We start from the raw sequence: 18043 nt of genomic DNA, 5'->3' as shown, positions 1-18043 counted from the left end.
AGAGTGAAGCTGCATTAATTTAGGCTCTGAATGGGCTCAGGGTCACCCCTTGGTGGTACACTGCAGGAGAACTGCTGCTGGGATCCACACTGTGCCTAGCTTGAAGATGCCAGCACTGAAGAAGTGATTTTGCAAGCACTGGCAGTCAGAGATGAATGAGGGAGGGTAAAGGATACAGACCTGCCCCTATACCTGTGTTTACAAATATGCACACAGTCTAAATCTGTAATTACTGAGAACTCAGGAATTTACCATTCCTTAATGTGCACCTACATTTTTTCAGCATCCTCAAGATTTGAGATAGCTCTCTCCTCCAATACACTTCCTCTAGAAAGACATTTTTCACCATTCCCATACACATACTAATGGTAACAATCATAGCAATAAAAATCTAAGTAAATGTTACTAATTGATCCTAATCACCAGCTGGCAAAGGAGTATTTTACCCTGGGGAACTGATAGATTGATCTAGTCTGTTAGGAAATCAAATACTAAGTTCAATGTTCTAGCCAAAAAGCCCAAAAAAACTCTAAGAAAAAAAATTCTTTCAATCTTAGCCAGTTCTCAAAAGATTCATCATCATAGTGAACTTTATGAGGTACAAAGAAAAATAGCACACAATATAGAAATAATAGTCTTATCTAGGTATTGACAAATAATTATCCTCCTCCCAACAAACACTTTGCAAACACGGAGTTTGAGTTCAACTCTACGCAGAATTACAACCAAGGGACTTACTGTACTCAGAATTAGGCATATGTGTATGTGTAGTAACAGCTTAAGGACTGGGCAGATTTTGGAATCATCAGAAGACTGCAGAGAGCCCTTAGTATGCTTAGTGAGCTCAACCACAGCCACAACAGTGAGAAAGCACTCTGTCTTTAAGGTTATATAAACATGGCCATCTGTTCTTCTGTCCATTTATTTCAGTACCTACCTGTTTGCCAGTTAATCATTTCTATGTTTATTCATCCATTTCTGTGTATGCCTGTCCTTTTTTTTTTTCTGGTTTATTTAGATCCTTTTAGCCAATTTCTATGATCCATTACAGTGGGTATCAGAGAAAAGATATTCTTTCTAGGTGAATCTTAATGGCTTGAGCTTTTGTTACTATCCCCAAATATCCCCATAATTAGAGAATACCTCAGTTAGGTATTTCATTCATGGTTATATAAAAGTCAATGACCTTAATCTGATTCTTCCTGAGTTTTGGAGAGACTTGCTCATACAACAATTCACAGTAAGTCCCTGCACAAACACCAACAGTCTGACACACTGAAAGGTGACAGTCATCCTGCCCCTCTTCACTGCAGGCAGAGAGACTCCCTTCTGCCAGTAAAGCTGACTCCAAACAGTCTGAGCTGTGTAAAGTTTGGATTTATCTCAGAGTAACTTCAGCAATATATTTGTCTTTCTCACTGCCCAGCTACCCCATTATGTGGTGACACCTTAAGTTATACCAGAGGTGTAGAGGGAACAGTGGCAGGTCAAACACCCACCTCTCATTATGCTTTTGTCTGTCCCTGAAATGCTGAAAGCAAGTCCACATAGCTTACATCAAGCATTTGCTCCATCTAATTGTGCTCCTTCTCATGAGCATTTATGCACTCTCCAAGCCTCTCCTCCTTGCCACAGGCTTTATTCAGTCCTGGAGCTTAGCAGCATAAAAAATAAAAGGATTAGACATTTATATGGGTAATGAGAACATCCACAGCCATATTAGACTGGATAAAAATGTAGATAGGACACAAAACTTCGTGTTTTATGATATAAGCCAGCCACTAATTGCTTGGGGTTAGAAAGAAATTTTCATCACTGGGCAGCTTGTTCCATCATTATGGGATTTTTCTCACTCTCCTCTATTGCATCTCTTACTGCCCTGTGGTTCTGCATGGCTCTGTCTCTAAATGCAAGGGTAGAAATAAAATATTACAGCTGAGCAGGCTATTGCACTAACACTATTGAGAAGGGAAGATCATGACTGTCCCCATCCAAAGTCAGCATCTTCCAAACAACTTTGTTTTATGGTGTATCTCTCATTCTGAAAGTGGCTAAGACTGCTGCTGTATTATGTACATAATCATAGTCTTGCTATGATTATGACTTGCCATATATTGTTTAAATCCTGAATATTGCTTTCAGATACTCTTTCATACTCCACAAAAAAACCTCCAATGTGGGTTCACACCATTACAGCCTGTAGCAGAATGTTCTTTGTTGCCTGAAAACAGCAAAACAGGACAATGAACATCTCTAGAAGTATGACACCCATATCATTCAGACTCTAATAAATTCCATTAATTGTGCAGTTTGTCTATATGTTCACCTTTCTGACCAGCCATATTATTTTTTATGCTGCATCCAAAGGACTCCAGAACAGCACAGTCTTTATAAAAACAAGTCCATATTATGTTACTGTATTTGGTCTGTAATTTCACTCTTTTTCCTTCTGTCTTGCCCTGTGCTTTTTTTTTTTTTTTTTTTTTCAAGATTCCCTTTGACTGGAGAAGGGATGTACATGGTATCATTTCAGTCAGATTACCAAACCATCCATGGCTTTGTGGCAAAGGCCACAATACTTTGAACATTCCTACTCGCCAGGGCTTTGATCATAGCCCCTGTCCCTGCAGGAATTAGCTTTCTCTGTTAATCTGGTCAGGCTATGGATCCATGCAGTGGCACTAGAAAACCATTCCTTGCAGTCATAACCTTTGCAAGCCAGGGTCTCACCTTCTCCAGGATCAGACAGTACATAATGCCTCAATGCACTTTTTGCCACAGAGTGAATAACAAGGCAATAAGTATTTCCCCTTCCACTAGTCTGAGCCCCTTTGGAGATTTGACCTTTCTGTGTATTAATTCCTGCCCTTTAATCTTTCAGTTTGCAGAGCTATTGAACATGGCAATATGTCACAATATGTAGTGGGGACAAAGAGCATAATCTGTTGTGCCATGATCTTGTGAGTCACTTTGCAGCAGCACAAGAGCGTTTGCCATTTCCACATTAGTCATAGTAGCAGGGATGGCACTCCTCTTCCAAAGCTTCTCAGCCACCCAGAGCCCCTCTTATAACCATGTGTGATGTTCAGTAACAGTAGACACCATCTGCACTGGCTTCTACCAGGTCACATCATCAGAATTCTGCTCTCTGCTTGCAGGTCCTGCCCTGCTGAATTGCATCGTGAGGGCCTAGACAAAATTCTCACTCCAAAGATAAAGCCTCTTTGGTAAGAGAAGGGGATGGAGAGATGAGCAAATCATAAGACCAAAGGGTAGCAAACAAGAGAGAGAAGGGACTGACTGTCAAAGAATCAGTGAAATGAGAAAACTGAGAAAAAGGAACAAAACAGAGGTCCTAGAAAAGTGAGGGCTGCTCCATAACCTGCCCAGAAAGAAGTGGAAGCACACCATACAGTATCTTACACCCCCCTTACTCCTCCTGGGGCAAAGAAGTCCAGCTCGACCAGAGACAGGGATGGGCCAGCAATGGCAGCTTTGAGGAGCCTTAGATGGGGAATGCTTTCAAGGGTGCTGAGTTCTTCAGCTTCCTCACAAGGGGAAGCAGAGGGGCAGGCACTGATCTCTTCTGTGGTGACCAGTAACAGAACCTGAGGGAATGGCCTGAAGTTGTGTCAGAGGAGATTTATTTGGGATATCAGAAAAAAGTTCTACACCCAGAGGGTGGCTAGGCACTGGAACAGGCTCCCTAGGAAAATAGTCACAGCACCAAGCTTGACAGGTTCAAGAAGCATTTGGACCATGCTCTCAGGCACATGGTGTAAGTCTTGGAGTTTTCCTGTGCAGGATTTTGATGATCCTTATGGATCCCTTCTTAATCAGGATATTCCGTGATTCTGATTAAGTGCATTTGGTCTGGATTTAAGTTGCTGAGGAAAAAAAGCTAAGTCCCCTCAGTTCCCTGTAATCCATTAAAAGTGTGTCACCTCATTGACTATTTTCAGGCACACAGTGGTTCTGTTTGTGACTGCTCACCACTTCCAGATCTGGCTCTATCTTTCCACTCTGCAGAGCCAGCACAAGTTTCTCACCACCACTCCCCTTTAGCACACTGTGGGTACCTCTGGGCTAGCAAGACGGCAATCTCCACTTCATACTCTGTTCAGGGTCCTGCTCTCTCTGCTGAGAACTAGCTGTCAGTGCAAATGGGCAGCCAAGCTTTCATGCCCACATTTTTCTCAGTCACCACTGAGACAGGCAGTCAAGGTGTGCCTCACAGGGGAATTCCTATTCTGTAGCACTCATGTCTTTTCAACTGAACCAAGACCATCAATTCATTCCCCTTGGCTCAACAAAGAGGTATCAGGCAGTCACCAATTTCACCCACTGCCAGCAGAGACAGCACTCAGACTCCACCTGTAATTATTATCATTACCCAAGTTAATTTTGCAGGGGAGGAATTGTTAGCATGCTGCTGTGCCAGCCTTATCCATCAGGTTGTCAATTAGCTGTGCTGCTGATGGACAGGCTGCTGTTCCACATCAGTGAGTCCAGTGCCAGTCCTGACCACAGCAGGCACCATCCAGTGGCACTGGCAAGAGCAGGGAGAGGAAAGGACTGGCTTCCCACACCCCAGTGTCTTCCCTGGCCTGAAAGGTGTAAGACAAGAAAAGTTTAGAGAGAGGTGAATTGGGAGAACAGAGAAAGAGTGACCTGCCTGCACCTGTAGAAGTTCCAGTATGAAAACCAAACCTCACAGCACTTAGTCCAGACATACTATGGCCTAGAAACATGCCTGGCTCAGCTACCCTGAGGTTAAGTTCCTCACTACAGGAAATCTCTGGCTCTGTATTGTTTGTCCCCCCTAAATTTCTAGGTGAGATCTTTCCTGATCATATTTTGTGTCAGCAGTTCCAAAACTGCAACAGTGAGCACCTGAGACAATATTATGACTAGGAAGCATTTATTTGACCCATTTGTAACAATCTGCCATGTGCCATAAACCACGCTTTACTGGTAAAATAAACAAGTGAAGGAATGCACTCATTAAAAATATAATAACAAGTTGCCATCTTCAATTGTTGCCTAAGCCACTTTAATGATGCCATGTACTTCCAAAGACCATGCTGCAGCTGTAATGAATGAGGTTGTTTAAGGCAGCTGTGTGAGCCTTTCCAGAGGAAAACTGTTTTCTCCTCTGATCTGGATGAAGGTGTAAACACAAATCAGACCCTGTGCTGATGTCTTCAGCAGCATCTATGTGAGTTAAGACCTTGAGCTTTACTTTTAAAGATGACTTAAACTAAGCTCCCCCAAAATGTGGACTTACAGTGCCTTAAGGGCTTTTAAAACCTCATCCTGACTTATGTGATTATGACCTTCAGCAAAGAGAGGGAAGTCTGGTCCTGGCTTTGCTGTTGAGTGTTTGTCACCTTGACCAGCCATGTCCACCTGTCTGCCTTTCTGAGTCATCTGTGTCTTTCTTGCTTTGTTACCCAGAAGCTCTTCATTGCCAGATATGTCTCCTACCATGTTTTCACTCAGCATCAGCTCACAAGGAACCTGATTAGGAATGGGGTTTGGAGGTGGGACTATTAAGAAAATAATAAAGATAATCCTGGTTTCTATTATTGAACTATATGAATTTTATAGTAGGTCCATATATTGTCCCAAACAGGAACATACAATACCTGGGGATGCTACCCAAAGGGCTTTTTCCTACTAGCAAGATGAAGCAGAGGGTACAAACCCCCTGGATTTCTTTGCTGTTTTGGTGTTTGGGGAAAAGACAGAGGGACAGCATGTCTTTAACTGAGTAGTGTCCACCCCTAAATAGCAAAACGAGGCTATAAAACACAGGATCAGCCTCTGTTTTCTGCCAGATCAGCACATTCTTTCTGTTATTGCAGTTATTGTTGTGTCTGAATACCTAATTAATTACAACAGCAAGCGCTGGCTTCTTTAATCACAGCATCAGCTGTCCTAATCAATCTTAATAATATGGAATCTGTACTATGGCACCCATGAATTTTAATCTACATAAATTTCTTAAGACCTCTCGCAAGCTTGTTGTACGAAATGATATAATTATGGATATAGATTAGGGCTGTAGAGAGTGATTTAAATTGGATTTAAGGAGAAGGTGAATAGAGCCCTCCCACTCAGTTATTTATTTATTTTATTCCTGGCCTTCACATAGATTTTTTTTTTTCCTATCATTATGTTATTACCCCCCCACACTGACTGAACAGTTCTGCTGTGCTTTGATTGCCTTCCTCCCCCATCCACCTTACCCAAGGGGACAGTGGCCAAGCTGCAGCTCCTGGGAGAGGTGTACAACACCTCCAGGACAATGAGAGGAATGCATAGGTGGGACAGAGCACAAAGATGAGGATCTTAACATGCTGTTTCAGATCCATGTAAGAAGCATCTGTGCAAAAGAGAGTGAAATAGATGGAACTGAGCATGTCAGTCACAAAATGTACAGATAATCAGAAGCAAGGAGCGGAGAGAATATCACATAGGAGTAAGACCACTCCTTCCACCAAAGTGAAATCACAAGGCATCCTAGGGCTTGAAAATGTGCCAGGCTCTGCTTTTGTCTTTCAGAAGCACTGGACTCCTCTGGTTTCAGAGGGCAGACACTTTGGCTTTCCCTTACTTGACTGGTACAAGGAGGCTGTTCCATAGTCCACTGAGGGCATTTGAAGGCCTCTTTTGCTGTAACTATCATCCTTTTGCCTGGTTTACACCCCTGAGTGCCGGAGCAGACTCCAGCCCTCTGTCCCCTACAACCATTTTCACTTGGGGCACCTATATAAAAGCTTGTCTTGGACAGACACTGGAGTCAGGCTTCTGACACCTCAGGAAGGATTCTTTATAGAATATCACTCAAACCAATTTTATTTATTTTTAACAACGTGCTTCATTCTGCCACCTCCATCCATTCATTCTCTGACAAAAGCTAAATGTCAGGCCCAACACTAACTGAAAGCCCCTTTAAAAAGTTGAATTTCAATCTAGAGATATAGCAGGAGTAAGAAAGTTTCCTGGTGTTAATTTTAAAGCACTTGTATTTCATGCTGACTTGGGAAATCATCCTCAGTTTTTGGCATCAGGCAGAGGATTCAGAAAGTGACATTAACGGATCTACTTTCTTTGAAGGACTTGGGAGTTATTTCTTGACTCCTGCCTAATGAATAAGTGCTGCCTTCGTTAAATTTATATTTATGGCCATATAGTAGGTCATTGGCTTGTTTTATGTCTCCAGGTTTATGGAAGGTTATCTGCCATGGTCACCTTGTGGCATCTTGGCCAGGACTGTCTTGCAGAGAGACAATTGTATCTGAGCAGGATTTTTCCCGTGGAGATATGAAAATGATCAAATTAATATAGAAGAGATGTCCAGGGATAAGGCTCTTGCCCTGAGCTGCCAAATGAAGTTACTATTAGCATCTGTTTTCACAGTACACCTTTAGTTTGCCCTGACAAGGCCAGATCCTCAGCTCCTGGAAAGCAGCAAGGCCACAGGGATTTCAGTGGGGCTGACGTGATTGATACTTGTCCTCTGGCCTCTCAGGAGCCTCTCTGCATTTTTTTCCCATCACCAACTGATCCTCAGCATTTGCATTACAACACCTTTAATCTGGGAAACGTCTGTATGTTGGACATGACTCCTCTGTGGGTCTGGCCACAAGGAAATCTGTTTCAGTTGTTCTCCCTAGGCACATTTGCACAGAGTCAGCACATCCAAGGTCTTTGGATGATGATACAACTTAGAGACATACTGGTACTGGTCCAAAAGCTGCTGTAAGATGCCCTGTGCTATCCAGATCCCTCATCTATAGCTCTTTCCAGCCCTTGTACACCTAAGGTGTACACCTTGTGTGCCACTGTGAGCTTGCATCCTCACACAGACAGCACACTGAGCAGCTAAGGTGTTTTCCCAGCCCTGTATGTTTGTTTTCAACTAATATTTTCAGTATCAAAGAAGACTGGTAAGCTGGATGGGAGAAAGGGTGACTGAGGCAGGTTAACTCTCCCACTAATGATCTATGTGAAGGCCACCCTGTGAAGTTATGTGTATCTTATGGAGGAATAAAGCAGTCCTTCCTGATGGTCTCCTTGTGCAGAGATACAGGAAATACTATAACTCCCAATCACTGTGAATTTTAGCAAGTGGTGGGCTACAGCCACACCTAACCCCTGTGGTAGGCTGATTCTGAATTGTGAGCCCCTCATATATCTCAGCCCTTGATGAACTCCTCATAGGTCATTAATATCTAAGAGGGCTGTCACTTTACAGAACACAGCATGGCCACAACTTTCTCAAATGTTTAATCTGTGTCTTGAGATTTCTGGATCAATACCAGCTGTTGGCTTCATCCATGCTACATCTGGGCTCACAGGCAGCTGTGCCCTGCTGTGCTAGGTCTGGTTCATCTGGCAGGCTGAGCAGCAGCATGAAGATGTGCTCAAGGCTGCCCAAGATGCCTTGGCTTCCTGGCAGGGTGTCCAGCCAGCCCTGGAGTCTGTGTCCCTGCACCTTCACAGGCCATGCTGGCCAGCACAGACACATCCACCATGCTGAAGCCACATCTTCATTTGCTGAATAAACACACTCTTCAAGATAAGGAAGGCAAGTTCTGCACTGAGCTTTTATGAGGTGCCAAGTTAAATTCCAGCTGGTTGTGACTCACCACAACTTTGGCTTTTCCCAAATGGCCAAGGCAGGGTATGAGACTACAAGTGAAACAGAGCCCCAAGACAGGAGCTGCTGCCTCCCCAGAGGTGCTTTCAACTCTCCTTCCAAGAGCATCCAGGGATGGTTGGGTCAGTTAGGGCTCCGTGTGTTAGAACAGATACTTAGCATATTATTTTCCCAAGAGGAAATTATTTCCAGGTTGGAGCAAAGCTAACTGAAACCAAGACAGAACCTTCCCACTGGTCTGCATGTGCTGTGGGCCGAGAGGAAACCCCATGCATGACCTGGTTGACAAGGCAGCTCATGAGAAACACTCAGATATCACCCTTGGTGGCAAGTCATTAACTGGGAAAATAATGAACGCTGAAGGCTCTAGTGTGGACAGCAGAAAGGCTGCAATTCACAGCCTGTTATCCCAAACACTTTAAATAAATGATTTACCCAGTTCTAGTATTTAATCTTAAAGGTGGGGGATTCTCAGATGTATTTCCCAAGCAGAAGCTCTTAGTTCTGATGGTCACAGTATGGTTCCCAAGCCATGTGAGATACCCACAGGTGGGATAAGCAGAGCAGCTCTGCAGTGAGCCAGGTGGTCGTGTGCAGGAGAAAGACTCAGCTATAACTGGCAGCTCCCAACGTGGCCAGATAAGGCAAGGAATAAAGGGAAGGACTACATCAGACAGGTCCTGCTTAGTGAGCTCTCAGGTATCAGTGAAGGGCCAGACATTGCTAATTATCAGCAGGTCAGGGGAGAACAGTCATGTCCAAATCAGCCTCATCTGGAGAGGAATGAAATACTGTAACTGCATTTCCTGAGCAGCAGAGATAATTTCTTCTGTGCAATGAAGGAAGGATAGTGGCCTTTGGGGCAGAGATGGCAGATCCTCTCCTTCACTGCAGTCTGTAAAACCTTTATAAAGATTTGCTTCTCTCACCAAAGGTTCCCTCACCTTTCTCAGGAGATATCTTCTAACCTGGTAGGACTTGAAGGGTCTAAGTTATTATGATTCATTCTCCTAAAGGGGTGAGGGAACTGATGTATTACTCAACTTTTCATAGCTATTCAGTTTTCTTGTGGAGCAATAGGATCAATATTCTGTTTTTTGAGTAAAACAGCTTTAAGCAGAGGTTAGAAAGAATAGACTTTAGATAGCTTATTCTTCAAGAAGAAAGTGGTAAGGAAAAAATAATGTTTTTTCCAAACACTACCTCCATTATTTTTCTGGAACAGCTACTCTTTAAAAATACAGTTTAGAATCTCTGCTCTGCCTTCCACTGACCTCCCACAGGTTTTAATGCATTCTCCTCACACCATTTTGTAAAAAATGAAAATCCTTACAGTAAGTGCTTTCCCATTTCACATGCACACATATTGAGGGACTTGCCAAAACTCAGCTAGGAAACCATTCCAAGCTAAGACTGCAATCCCACTTATTTCTTCCCGTGACCACCCCAACCCCAAAGTTGAGGTCCACATGACCCAGTAATCTCCGTAATGAACAGAAGCTTCCAAGCCTTTGCCAGCTAATTGGGTTTGCCACCTCAAATTTGGTCGTTTCACCATTCCTCCTTGTATTTTGGGAGAAAAGTGCAAGACCTTGCAAGTTTCCATCAGGACCAATGGTGATCTTTAAAGTTAAGTTTCAAGCTGGTATTTCTATTTGTAAGAAAACACTTTATCCGCGTTCCTTGGGTATGTAATACTCACGTATGACAACCTCCCCCACACTTTGCCATACAGTCAGTGTCTTTCCTTGGATAGGTGTATGGCACCAGATTTCCTTCCAAGAGGCCCCCACCTTTGCATCCTCCAAGCCTTGCCTCCAGCCACACCTCTGTGCGGGTAAGAAGGAAAAAAGGTGGGATGGATGTGGGAAAGTGGCAGTTCCCTAAGGGATCATCCTACAAGGAATAGGTTGGAGGGACTGCATAAATATAGAAATGTGCAGTCCCTATAAATACAAATTAAACTCATTAGAAGAAGTGAAATATTAGGGCCAAGGTGACATTTGGACTGGAGGTTTAGCCAAGCTTTGCTTAAAATTTTTTATTGATGCAGATAAAGAAAGAGCTTACCCAACACGTTTCTCTCTCTTTTTTCTCCCTATCAACCAAAGAAGAAAAAGAAAAAAAAAATTCTTAACTAGCTTTGGTTGTATTTGAGCAAGACTTCAAAGTTTCACAAAAATAAACAATTTTAGTGGGGAGGAATGCACACTTGTAAAGAGAGAAAATACACTTTGAAGCCAGCAAGAGACTGCATGCCTTATGCAGAGATTCACAGCATCCTCCCTGGAGCAGACAAGTGGTATCCCCCTCCCCTCCATGCAGCTTCTTCTCTCTCACTGGGGGCTGCCTGGCAGCAACATAGTCCTTCCAAGGGATGTGGGGATGACAGGAGCCATTGCTTTGTTCTCTTCTCCTTCCTCCTGCTATGCCCCTGTTGTTTTCTGCTCTGATTGAAAGTTTCATGTGACTGTAGCTGTCACTGAGATCTGAGTTTGCACAGCACCTAGCACAGTGTTAGTCCTGGCTTAAGATGAGGGTTCTTTGGGGTTGATTAGTGCAAAAAATCTGCATGATCAGTGCAGATCCATAATTTAAGCTTGGGAAATGAGGAGAGAGGTTTATTTGCCCTCTGCTCCAAGGTGTCACAGGGTGATGGCTGGGGGACAGAACCTTCTTAGCCATCCTGAGGGGTTCTCCTCATTCCTGTCCATAGGGCAAGTGAGCTGCTCCTCTTCAACCCTCAGCCCCTGGGTCTGTCTGTTTCATAACACATATTGATGATAAAAAATAAGGGGAGAGTGCCTATCATGTTTTAACCCCTTAATTCCTTGTCTCTCTTGTGTCTCCACAGCACAGAGCCCCACTGCAGCAGACCCCTTGCAGCAAGCCTACGCTGGAGTGCAGCAGTACGCAGGTCGTTAGTATTAACACTTTCTCCCAATAAACCTTTCTCTTCTCTAAAGCCATTACCCTCTGAACACACCTCAGGGGGCTGAGGGAAGGGAGGTTTTTACTGGTACAGGGATAAGCTGAGGGCCACAGACTCACTGATTCAATTTGCACAAACATCAAGACATCCAGGGTCTTCCCTCACAGAGGAGGCAACCCCGTCCCTTCCCCATGCAAGGGCTCCCACTGAGCTGCACCTCAGTGAAACTTCATCAGCAGGGCTGTGTCTGGTCTGTCTGAGCACAGTCCACAAGTGCTAAATCAGGCCACTGCTTTAGAGGCCACTTCCTAAAACAGGTTTCCTGACTGCTGCAGAGAAGAGGGAAGATGGGCAGCCAGACCCTGCAGATCCACTGCTGCTGGTGCCTGGCAGGGCACAGGATGCCTGCACACACTCATTTTTTAGATGTGTCTACTGGCCATACCCCACTGAATCAGTCTGATCCTTGCTTAAGAGCTACCCAGACATCCCCTACTCCCCAGCAGGTTTCACCACAGCTCCCCTGTGCTGCCCTGTGTGCTGAGCAGCTCCTTTGCAGCTGATGGACTGGCACCAGCCAAAATGACCTGGTGCAGACCACGACCTGCCGTGTTCAGCCTCCCCTCACGAGGTGTCCATGGCCAGCCTTGTGAGGTAGCTGCCACCCCAAAGTCATTATTTCCTGTGGTAACTGGAGCAATCACGGGTTCCCGCTGAGGAATGGCTATTATCTCGTGTCAGCGCTGTATCTGGAAACTTAATTTAATTCTCCATATAGGGCTTCATTTGCTGGTGTTTTAGTTATTGTCATTTATTGCTTGTGAGGTTTGATAGATGGGAAGCAACTCAACCCTTTGAGCTGTTAATTAACCCCTCTGCACACACATGGCCCCTATCCTCTTCTCTCTGGTCTTGCAGACGACCCATACTCTGTATTTTTAGCAGCAAGGCACATCATCTACCATCTGTGGAAGTGAATGGCTCCCCTTGCTTGCTTGGTAGGGGAGCTGAGATGGGGAAAATTGTTTAATTGCTGCTCACTGTTTCCACTGTGTTTGTGTGTGAGAGAGGAAGTCTCTACGGGCATGAAAGAAAATGTATATCTGAGAGTGGATGTGCAACTGTGGGGGGAAACACAGGTGTGGACTGTTTTTATGAGCATGGGAGTTACTCAGGGTGCCAGAGATGAGGTGGGGAAAGGTGTGTCTGTGCTCTGTGTGTGGCTGTCAGCTGGACATCTCTGCTCATGAGTGGACCTGGAGTGCTGCACATTTCTGCTGGGTCCCCTGTCCACACTGCACGGCTGCCCTGGTGTCACTGCTGCCCGAGCTGGAGGGAGGGAGGGAGGGAGGGAGGGAGGGAGGGAGGGAGGGAGGGAGGGAGAGAGGGAGGATGCTTTGGGCTCTGTGGCACCTCTTGGAGCATGACCATGGTTCCCTAGCCACTCCTCAGGCTGCACGAGATGGCCCTGCACAGAGACAGAACACAGGCAAAGCCCATGTCCAACTTGGTGTGGTGGTTTGGAGTGAAAGCTCCTTGCTTCCCAGCACTGAAATCTGTCCTTTCCTTTTTCCCTTTCTCTCCCCTTTAGCTGCTTATCCTGCTGCTTATGGCCAGATTAGCCAAGCGTTTCCACAGCCACCTCCCATGATCCCACAGCAACAGAGAGAAGGTGAGTAAAAGTGATGTCCTCCTTTGTGACCCCAGCAAGCCATCCCCACCTCACTGCTTCCCCTCCACACGCACCTGGAGCATCCACTGAGCACCCAACTGCTTTGAATGCCTGGTCCACTGAGTTTTATTCCATTTCCACGTGTGGCATGGTGTCACTGTCACCAGTGGTACTGTGGTGGACCATCCATGTGGGGAGCAGCTGATGAGGTCTCTTCAGTCCCCAGGGAGGAAAGCATGCTGGTGTGCATGGTACATGGAAAGACCAGCTGGCAACATTAACATCCAATGGGGTCCTCTGTTCCAGACAAGCAGCAAGAATGCAGATAAAAATGCAGTTGCACTGGAATAAAGAGCTTTACAGGAACCCAAGCACTAGTGGCCCTTCATTTAAAGCCAGTAATGTAATTTCAGACACCTGCTGTTTGGAGAACAAGGATTTGCTATTTAGAGTAGCTGATCTAGTCCTTTCAGCCTTCATCCTCCTCCAATAATCTGGAAACATCAATCAGACCTTGTAGAGCACAATCCCTATATCAGGATGGAAAGAAACATGTAGTAAAATTTCCTGTTTCTTTGCAATGGCTATGAGAGTTGCCTGGGTAATCTGCTCCACAGGACTGGATGGCTTCACGGAAGACATGAAGAGTAAGGAGAGGTGAATCTACCATTTTTGCATGTAAATGCCTTGGGAGAAAACTGTGCCATGTAATATTTCCTTTACTGTCAGAGGGGAGTAGTGGAATCCTCAGAGGCAACCCACTTGGGTGGTTCCATTCCAGTTGTCCTCCAAGGAGTTCACTGCTCCCTTTGGACAAGAAGGAGGGGACTGCTTGCCTGAGTGAGACATTAAAGTCAGGTGTTCCAGCAACTCTCATTTTAAATAGTTACATTTTACATTTTGTCCTCTATTAGATCACTAATTCAGACATATTCTATATTATATGTGTTATTATATGTATGTAATTACATTTAATATTTTAATACAGTGTAAGAGTTCAGAATGAAATGAATCTAGATTACACCATCAAACTAAAACGTTCTGATGATCTAAAACTACTTTGGGGGAGAAATCTCATTTTGTGAGAAAATTAGAAATGTCGTCATTTCCATCTAATTTGGAATTAATTTTTTCCTATGTCAGAATTTCCTGGGGAACACAACTTCCAGCTCCTGATTAGCTCTAGTACATGTCCCTGCTGTGAGAACAGATGCACAGACCTATCTTATCATTACAGAGATGTTTCCCCCATGCTGAAGGACTTTGCTTTTTATTACTTACTGGGGCTAGATTAAGCACAGGACAAAATGGCGAGCAGATCATTGCTCAGCAAAGCACTGTGCCAGGAACCACCAGAAGCGGGGGGAAAGCTGTGGTGCACACTTTGAAGACCCTCTGCCTGCAGACCCCTATGTTTACAAGGCATGATATGTCTCTGTGGGTTAGGAGTGAGTGTCACCCAGTGGACAAGTTATCTCATAACTCTTCTCCTTCCTGTAAGCAGCTGGCATTGAGGATGAGGATGGCTGGGGGACAGCAATATGAGATGAACCACCAGTCCAATGCAGGTTGCCATTCCCAGTGTTCCTCATTTTCCTGCAGTGCTGAAAGGTTGTGTCTTTGCTTCTTGCTAGAAGAATATTCTCTAAAGCACAACACTCCCCCTTAGCAGAGGGTCAAGACCTTTAAGCATCTCTAACCTTTAACAGGAAAACACAGCGAGAGGGAACTCAATAATAACAATAATGCTCAGTGCTGAGAAGAGTATTTTCGGTTTGCAAGGATGTGCACAAACATTGATTCGTTAGTGAACCAGCCCTACCACCACAATAACACCAGTGATCACACTGTTAATGACAACCTTGGCTCTCCACTCCTGGATCCCTGTTGGATAACAAGCCCAGGGACTTTTGCTGCTGCAACATTCCTATAGAGATGAGTCATTTACTTCCACATGAGCACTGAGGCTGCCGGCAGCTGACAGGGCACATAGGGTGGAACTGACCCAAAAGTATCAAAGCTTAAGATAAAATCTTGATTCAGGCCATGTCAACCACACAAAACTTGGAGGTAATTTTAAGTTTGTATGGTTTTACTCATCTTGATGTAGTTTCTGAAACTAGGAAGTACAATTCTTGGTGCAAGTTTGTGTTTCTTATCTATGCTGTGCTCAAACATTCTGGGCAGGCAGAGGGGCAATGAAATTCCATTGTCTGAGTGTTTGCTGTAGAGGTGAGGTGTGCTAACCAAGGTGCTGCAGACGACTTCATACAGCCTCAAGGGTTAGCCCAGTTTTGATTACTGTTGGAAAACAAACCTCATCATAGGCTTTCCTCATGGCACTGCCTCCCAGTGCTGGCATGCAATGATGGATGGCTGATGTCAGAACAGGTATATGGAGCTCACTTGTGTTGAAGGTGGCCACAAAGGGAGAGTCTGGATCTGCAGCCATCCCTGTGCTAGAAAACTGACAATGAGCTCAAGTGAGGAGTACAGGCAGAGCAATGGCTCTGCTCAGGTCCAGCCAAGCCAAACCAACCCTGTGGTTCTGGGCCCTCAGATAATTTTTCCACTATCCAGCATAGTTTGCCTGTAATCTACAGAACGTCCATAAACTATGTAATCCTTATAGCTTTTCTTGCTTTTTTTTCCAAATCAAGGCTAACTGTTCTTCTTGTGTATGAATGAGCAGAAATGTATATATGTCAAAAAATGTATACCTGCCATAAAACCAAGAGCCATGGCAGATACTAGTGTTGAAATGAAACTTCAGTTTTTCTGATGTTGTGTCATGGGGATTAGATTTTAAGATACACTACAGCCCTTTTGCGAAAGTAAAGCCTGTCATAAATAATTTTATTATTGTATTCATCCCTGAATTGCCAAGTATAGTGATCTCCAATAATCCATTAACTCTGTCCAAAACAAGTTTTCTCTAAAAAGAGAGTTAGGCTTTTCATTAAGGCTTTTCCATACCAGCTATGGTTTTTATGTTGCTCCAGTTTCCTGAGCAAGCCCCTTAGAACTCATTGCATTTACACACTGGGAACTGACTAAGATCTTTAAAGCATTCCAAGATGAATAACAAATGGGATCATAAAATTGTTTGGGTTGGAAGGGACATTTAAGGCCCTCTAGTTCCAACACTCTGCCATGGACAGGGACACCTTCCACTAGATCAGGTCTCTCAGAGCTCAAACCTCCCTGGTCTTGAACACTGCCAGAAATGGGATATCCACAACTTCTCTGGGTAACCTGTTCCAGAGCCTCACCACCTTCAAAGTAAAATTTCTTCCTTATGATCTTGTCTTTCGTTTCCTAAAAAATATACCTATGTGTACAAGACAGACATACACACACAGAGAGCTGTCTGTGGAGTGCCCAAATTAACTTGGATCAGGCAAAAAACATATCCAAAATAAGCTAGGAGGGCTGATGCAGATATATCTTGTTTTATGTGTTCATTACCAAGGGCTCTGAATGTGACAGGTAGCTTACAGATAGGTTTTACCAAAAATCGCTTGTTAAATTCTAAAGGCAGAAATTCCATATGTGAGAGGGACAAAACAAATCTAACTACCTGATTTTGGGTATTTTGGTCTTTTTCTCAGAAGCAAGTGAAGTTTTCAGCATCGGAGGTTAGGAAAAACCCCTCTGTAACTGGAAACAAAGTGAGTTTGTCTTTGAATGTCTGGGTCAGTAGGGGAACCCACAGCACAGGTTTCCCAGTCATATTTTAGAGCTATGCTGGTCTTTGAGAATGATCTCTGCTTTTTCCCACCCTCCCTGCCCTCTTCCTCTTGGTCTGTGAGTTGTGCAAGGAAAAGTTGATTTTGAGATGAGCTAAGGGCTGTTGTCTCCTTGAACCCAGGCTAAAGGAGGTACAGTTAAAGCTCTGTGCCTCCTGGACTGCCTCATGCCTTGGTAGGTGTTTCTCAGCACACACAGGCAGAATCCCTACTCATGCACAACACATCCAAGACCCCAGGAAATGCAGCTGGTATTTTTGAAAGAATTGGCCAGTTTTACAGTGCAAACTGCTGGCACTGGTGATGTCAGTGGGAACTTTGCCACCAACTACAGCAAAGCCAAAATTTTACCCATTTTATTATAATGTGGATCTCAAAACCCACAGCAGAAGTGCCCTGGGGTACGTTCAGATGAAGGAATGAATTTTTTCCCTGTTATTCTGGACCGTGGTCTGCTCCTGGGCAGAATTTTCTCAATTTTAACAGACACCTAAGGGGGTTAGTGTTTGTTTAACACTTTCAGACTGTTTCATATCTAGCTTATTATGCCAATAACTCTGTATTGTGAGGAAATAGATGGCAGCAAGGATTGGAAAAATGATAGTTGCTCAGTGAGAAGACTAAAGAAGAGGCAGACAGGAGGTGGGGGGAAGCTGGAAAAGCTTGGCATGAAATAGGGGAGCCTGATTATGGGCCACTGAGGTTCAAAAGTAATTTGGCTAAGCAGATGACCGGGTGCCTAATTAGTTAATTATCCCACCATACTACTATCCCCCCCATTTGGAAGAAACCCTGTTACCATCCTCATGACCTTTAGGAAATGCACAAGATGCAAAGGATCAGCTGTTCCTTCATGACAGTCCTTTTAGCAAATTAGTGGGGAAAATTGTGCTTAGCAAATATTCATTAGGGCTTCATTTTCCATTAATCCAAAAGGAAATGTGGAGAGCCTGTGACTTCAATCATGCTGAGGCCCAGGAATTTTAATGAGCTTTAAATGGGCATCTGCCAGAATCCTGACT

The 18043-nt window shown here is 44.3% G+C and overlaps 1 protein-coding gene across 10 annotated transcripts in view; it reads left to right on the top strand.

Moving 5' to 3' along the window:
- The window catches only part of CELF4 (CUGBP Elav-like family member 4), a 690435-nt gene that overhangs the window by 626845 nt on the left and 45547 nt on the right, over positions 1-18043 (top strand). For 6 of the 10 annotated variants that reach the window (XM_079329933.1, XM_079329925.1, XM_079329932.1 and 3 more), the window contains exons 9-10: positions 11523-11588; positions 13192-13272. In XM_079329933.1, coding sequence (XP_079186059.1) covers positions 11523-11588; positions 13192-13272 — 147 coding nt within the window. Of the gene's footprint in view, positions 1-10424; positions 10506-11522; positions 11589-13191; positions 13273-18043 lie in introns of all 10 variants that reach the window. The other 4 variants (XM_079329928.1, XM_079329924.1, XM_079329927.1 and 1 more) reach the window with 2 other exon arrangements.

The sequence above is a fragment of the Erithacus rubecula genome, assembly GCF_903797595.1.
Source record: "Erithacus rubecula genome assembly, chromosome: Z".
Classification (NCBI taxonomy): Eukaryota; Metazoa; Chordata; class Aves; order Passeriformes; family Muscicapidae; genus Erithacus; species Erithacus rubecula.
The sequence above is the reverse complement of the archived record's forward strand: the minus strand, read 5'-3'. Positions and strand labels throughout refer to the sequence as shown.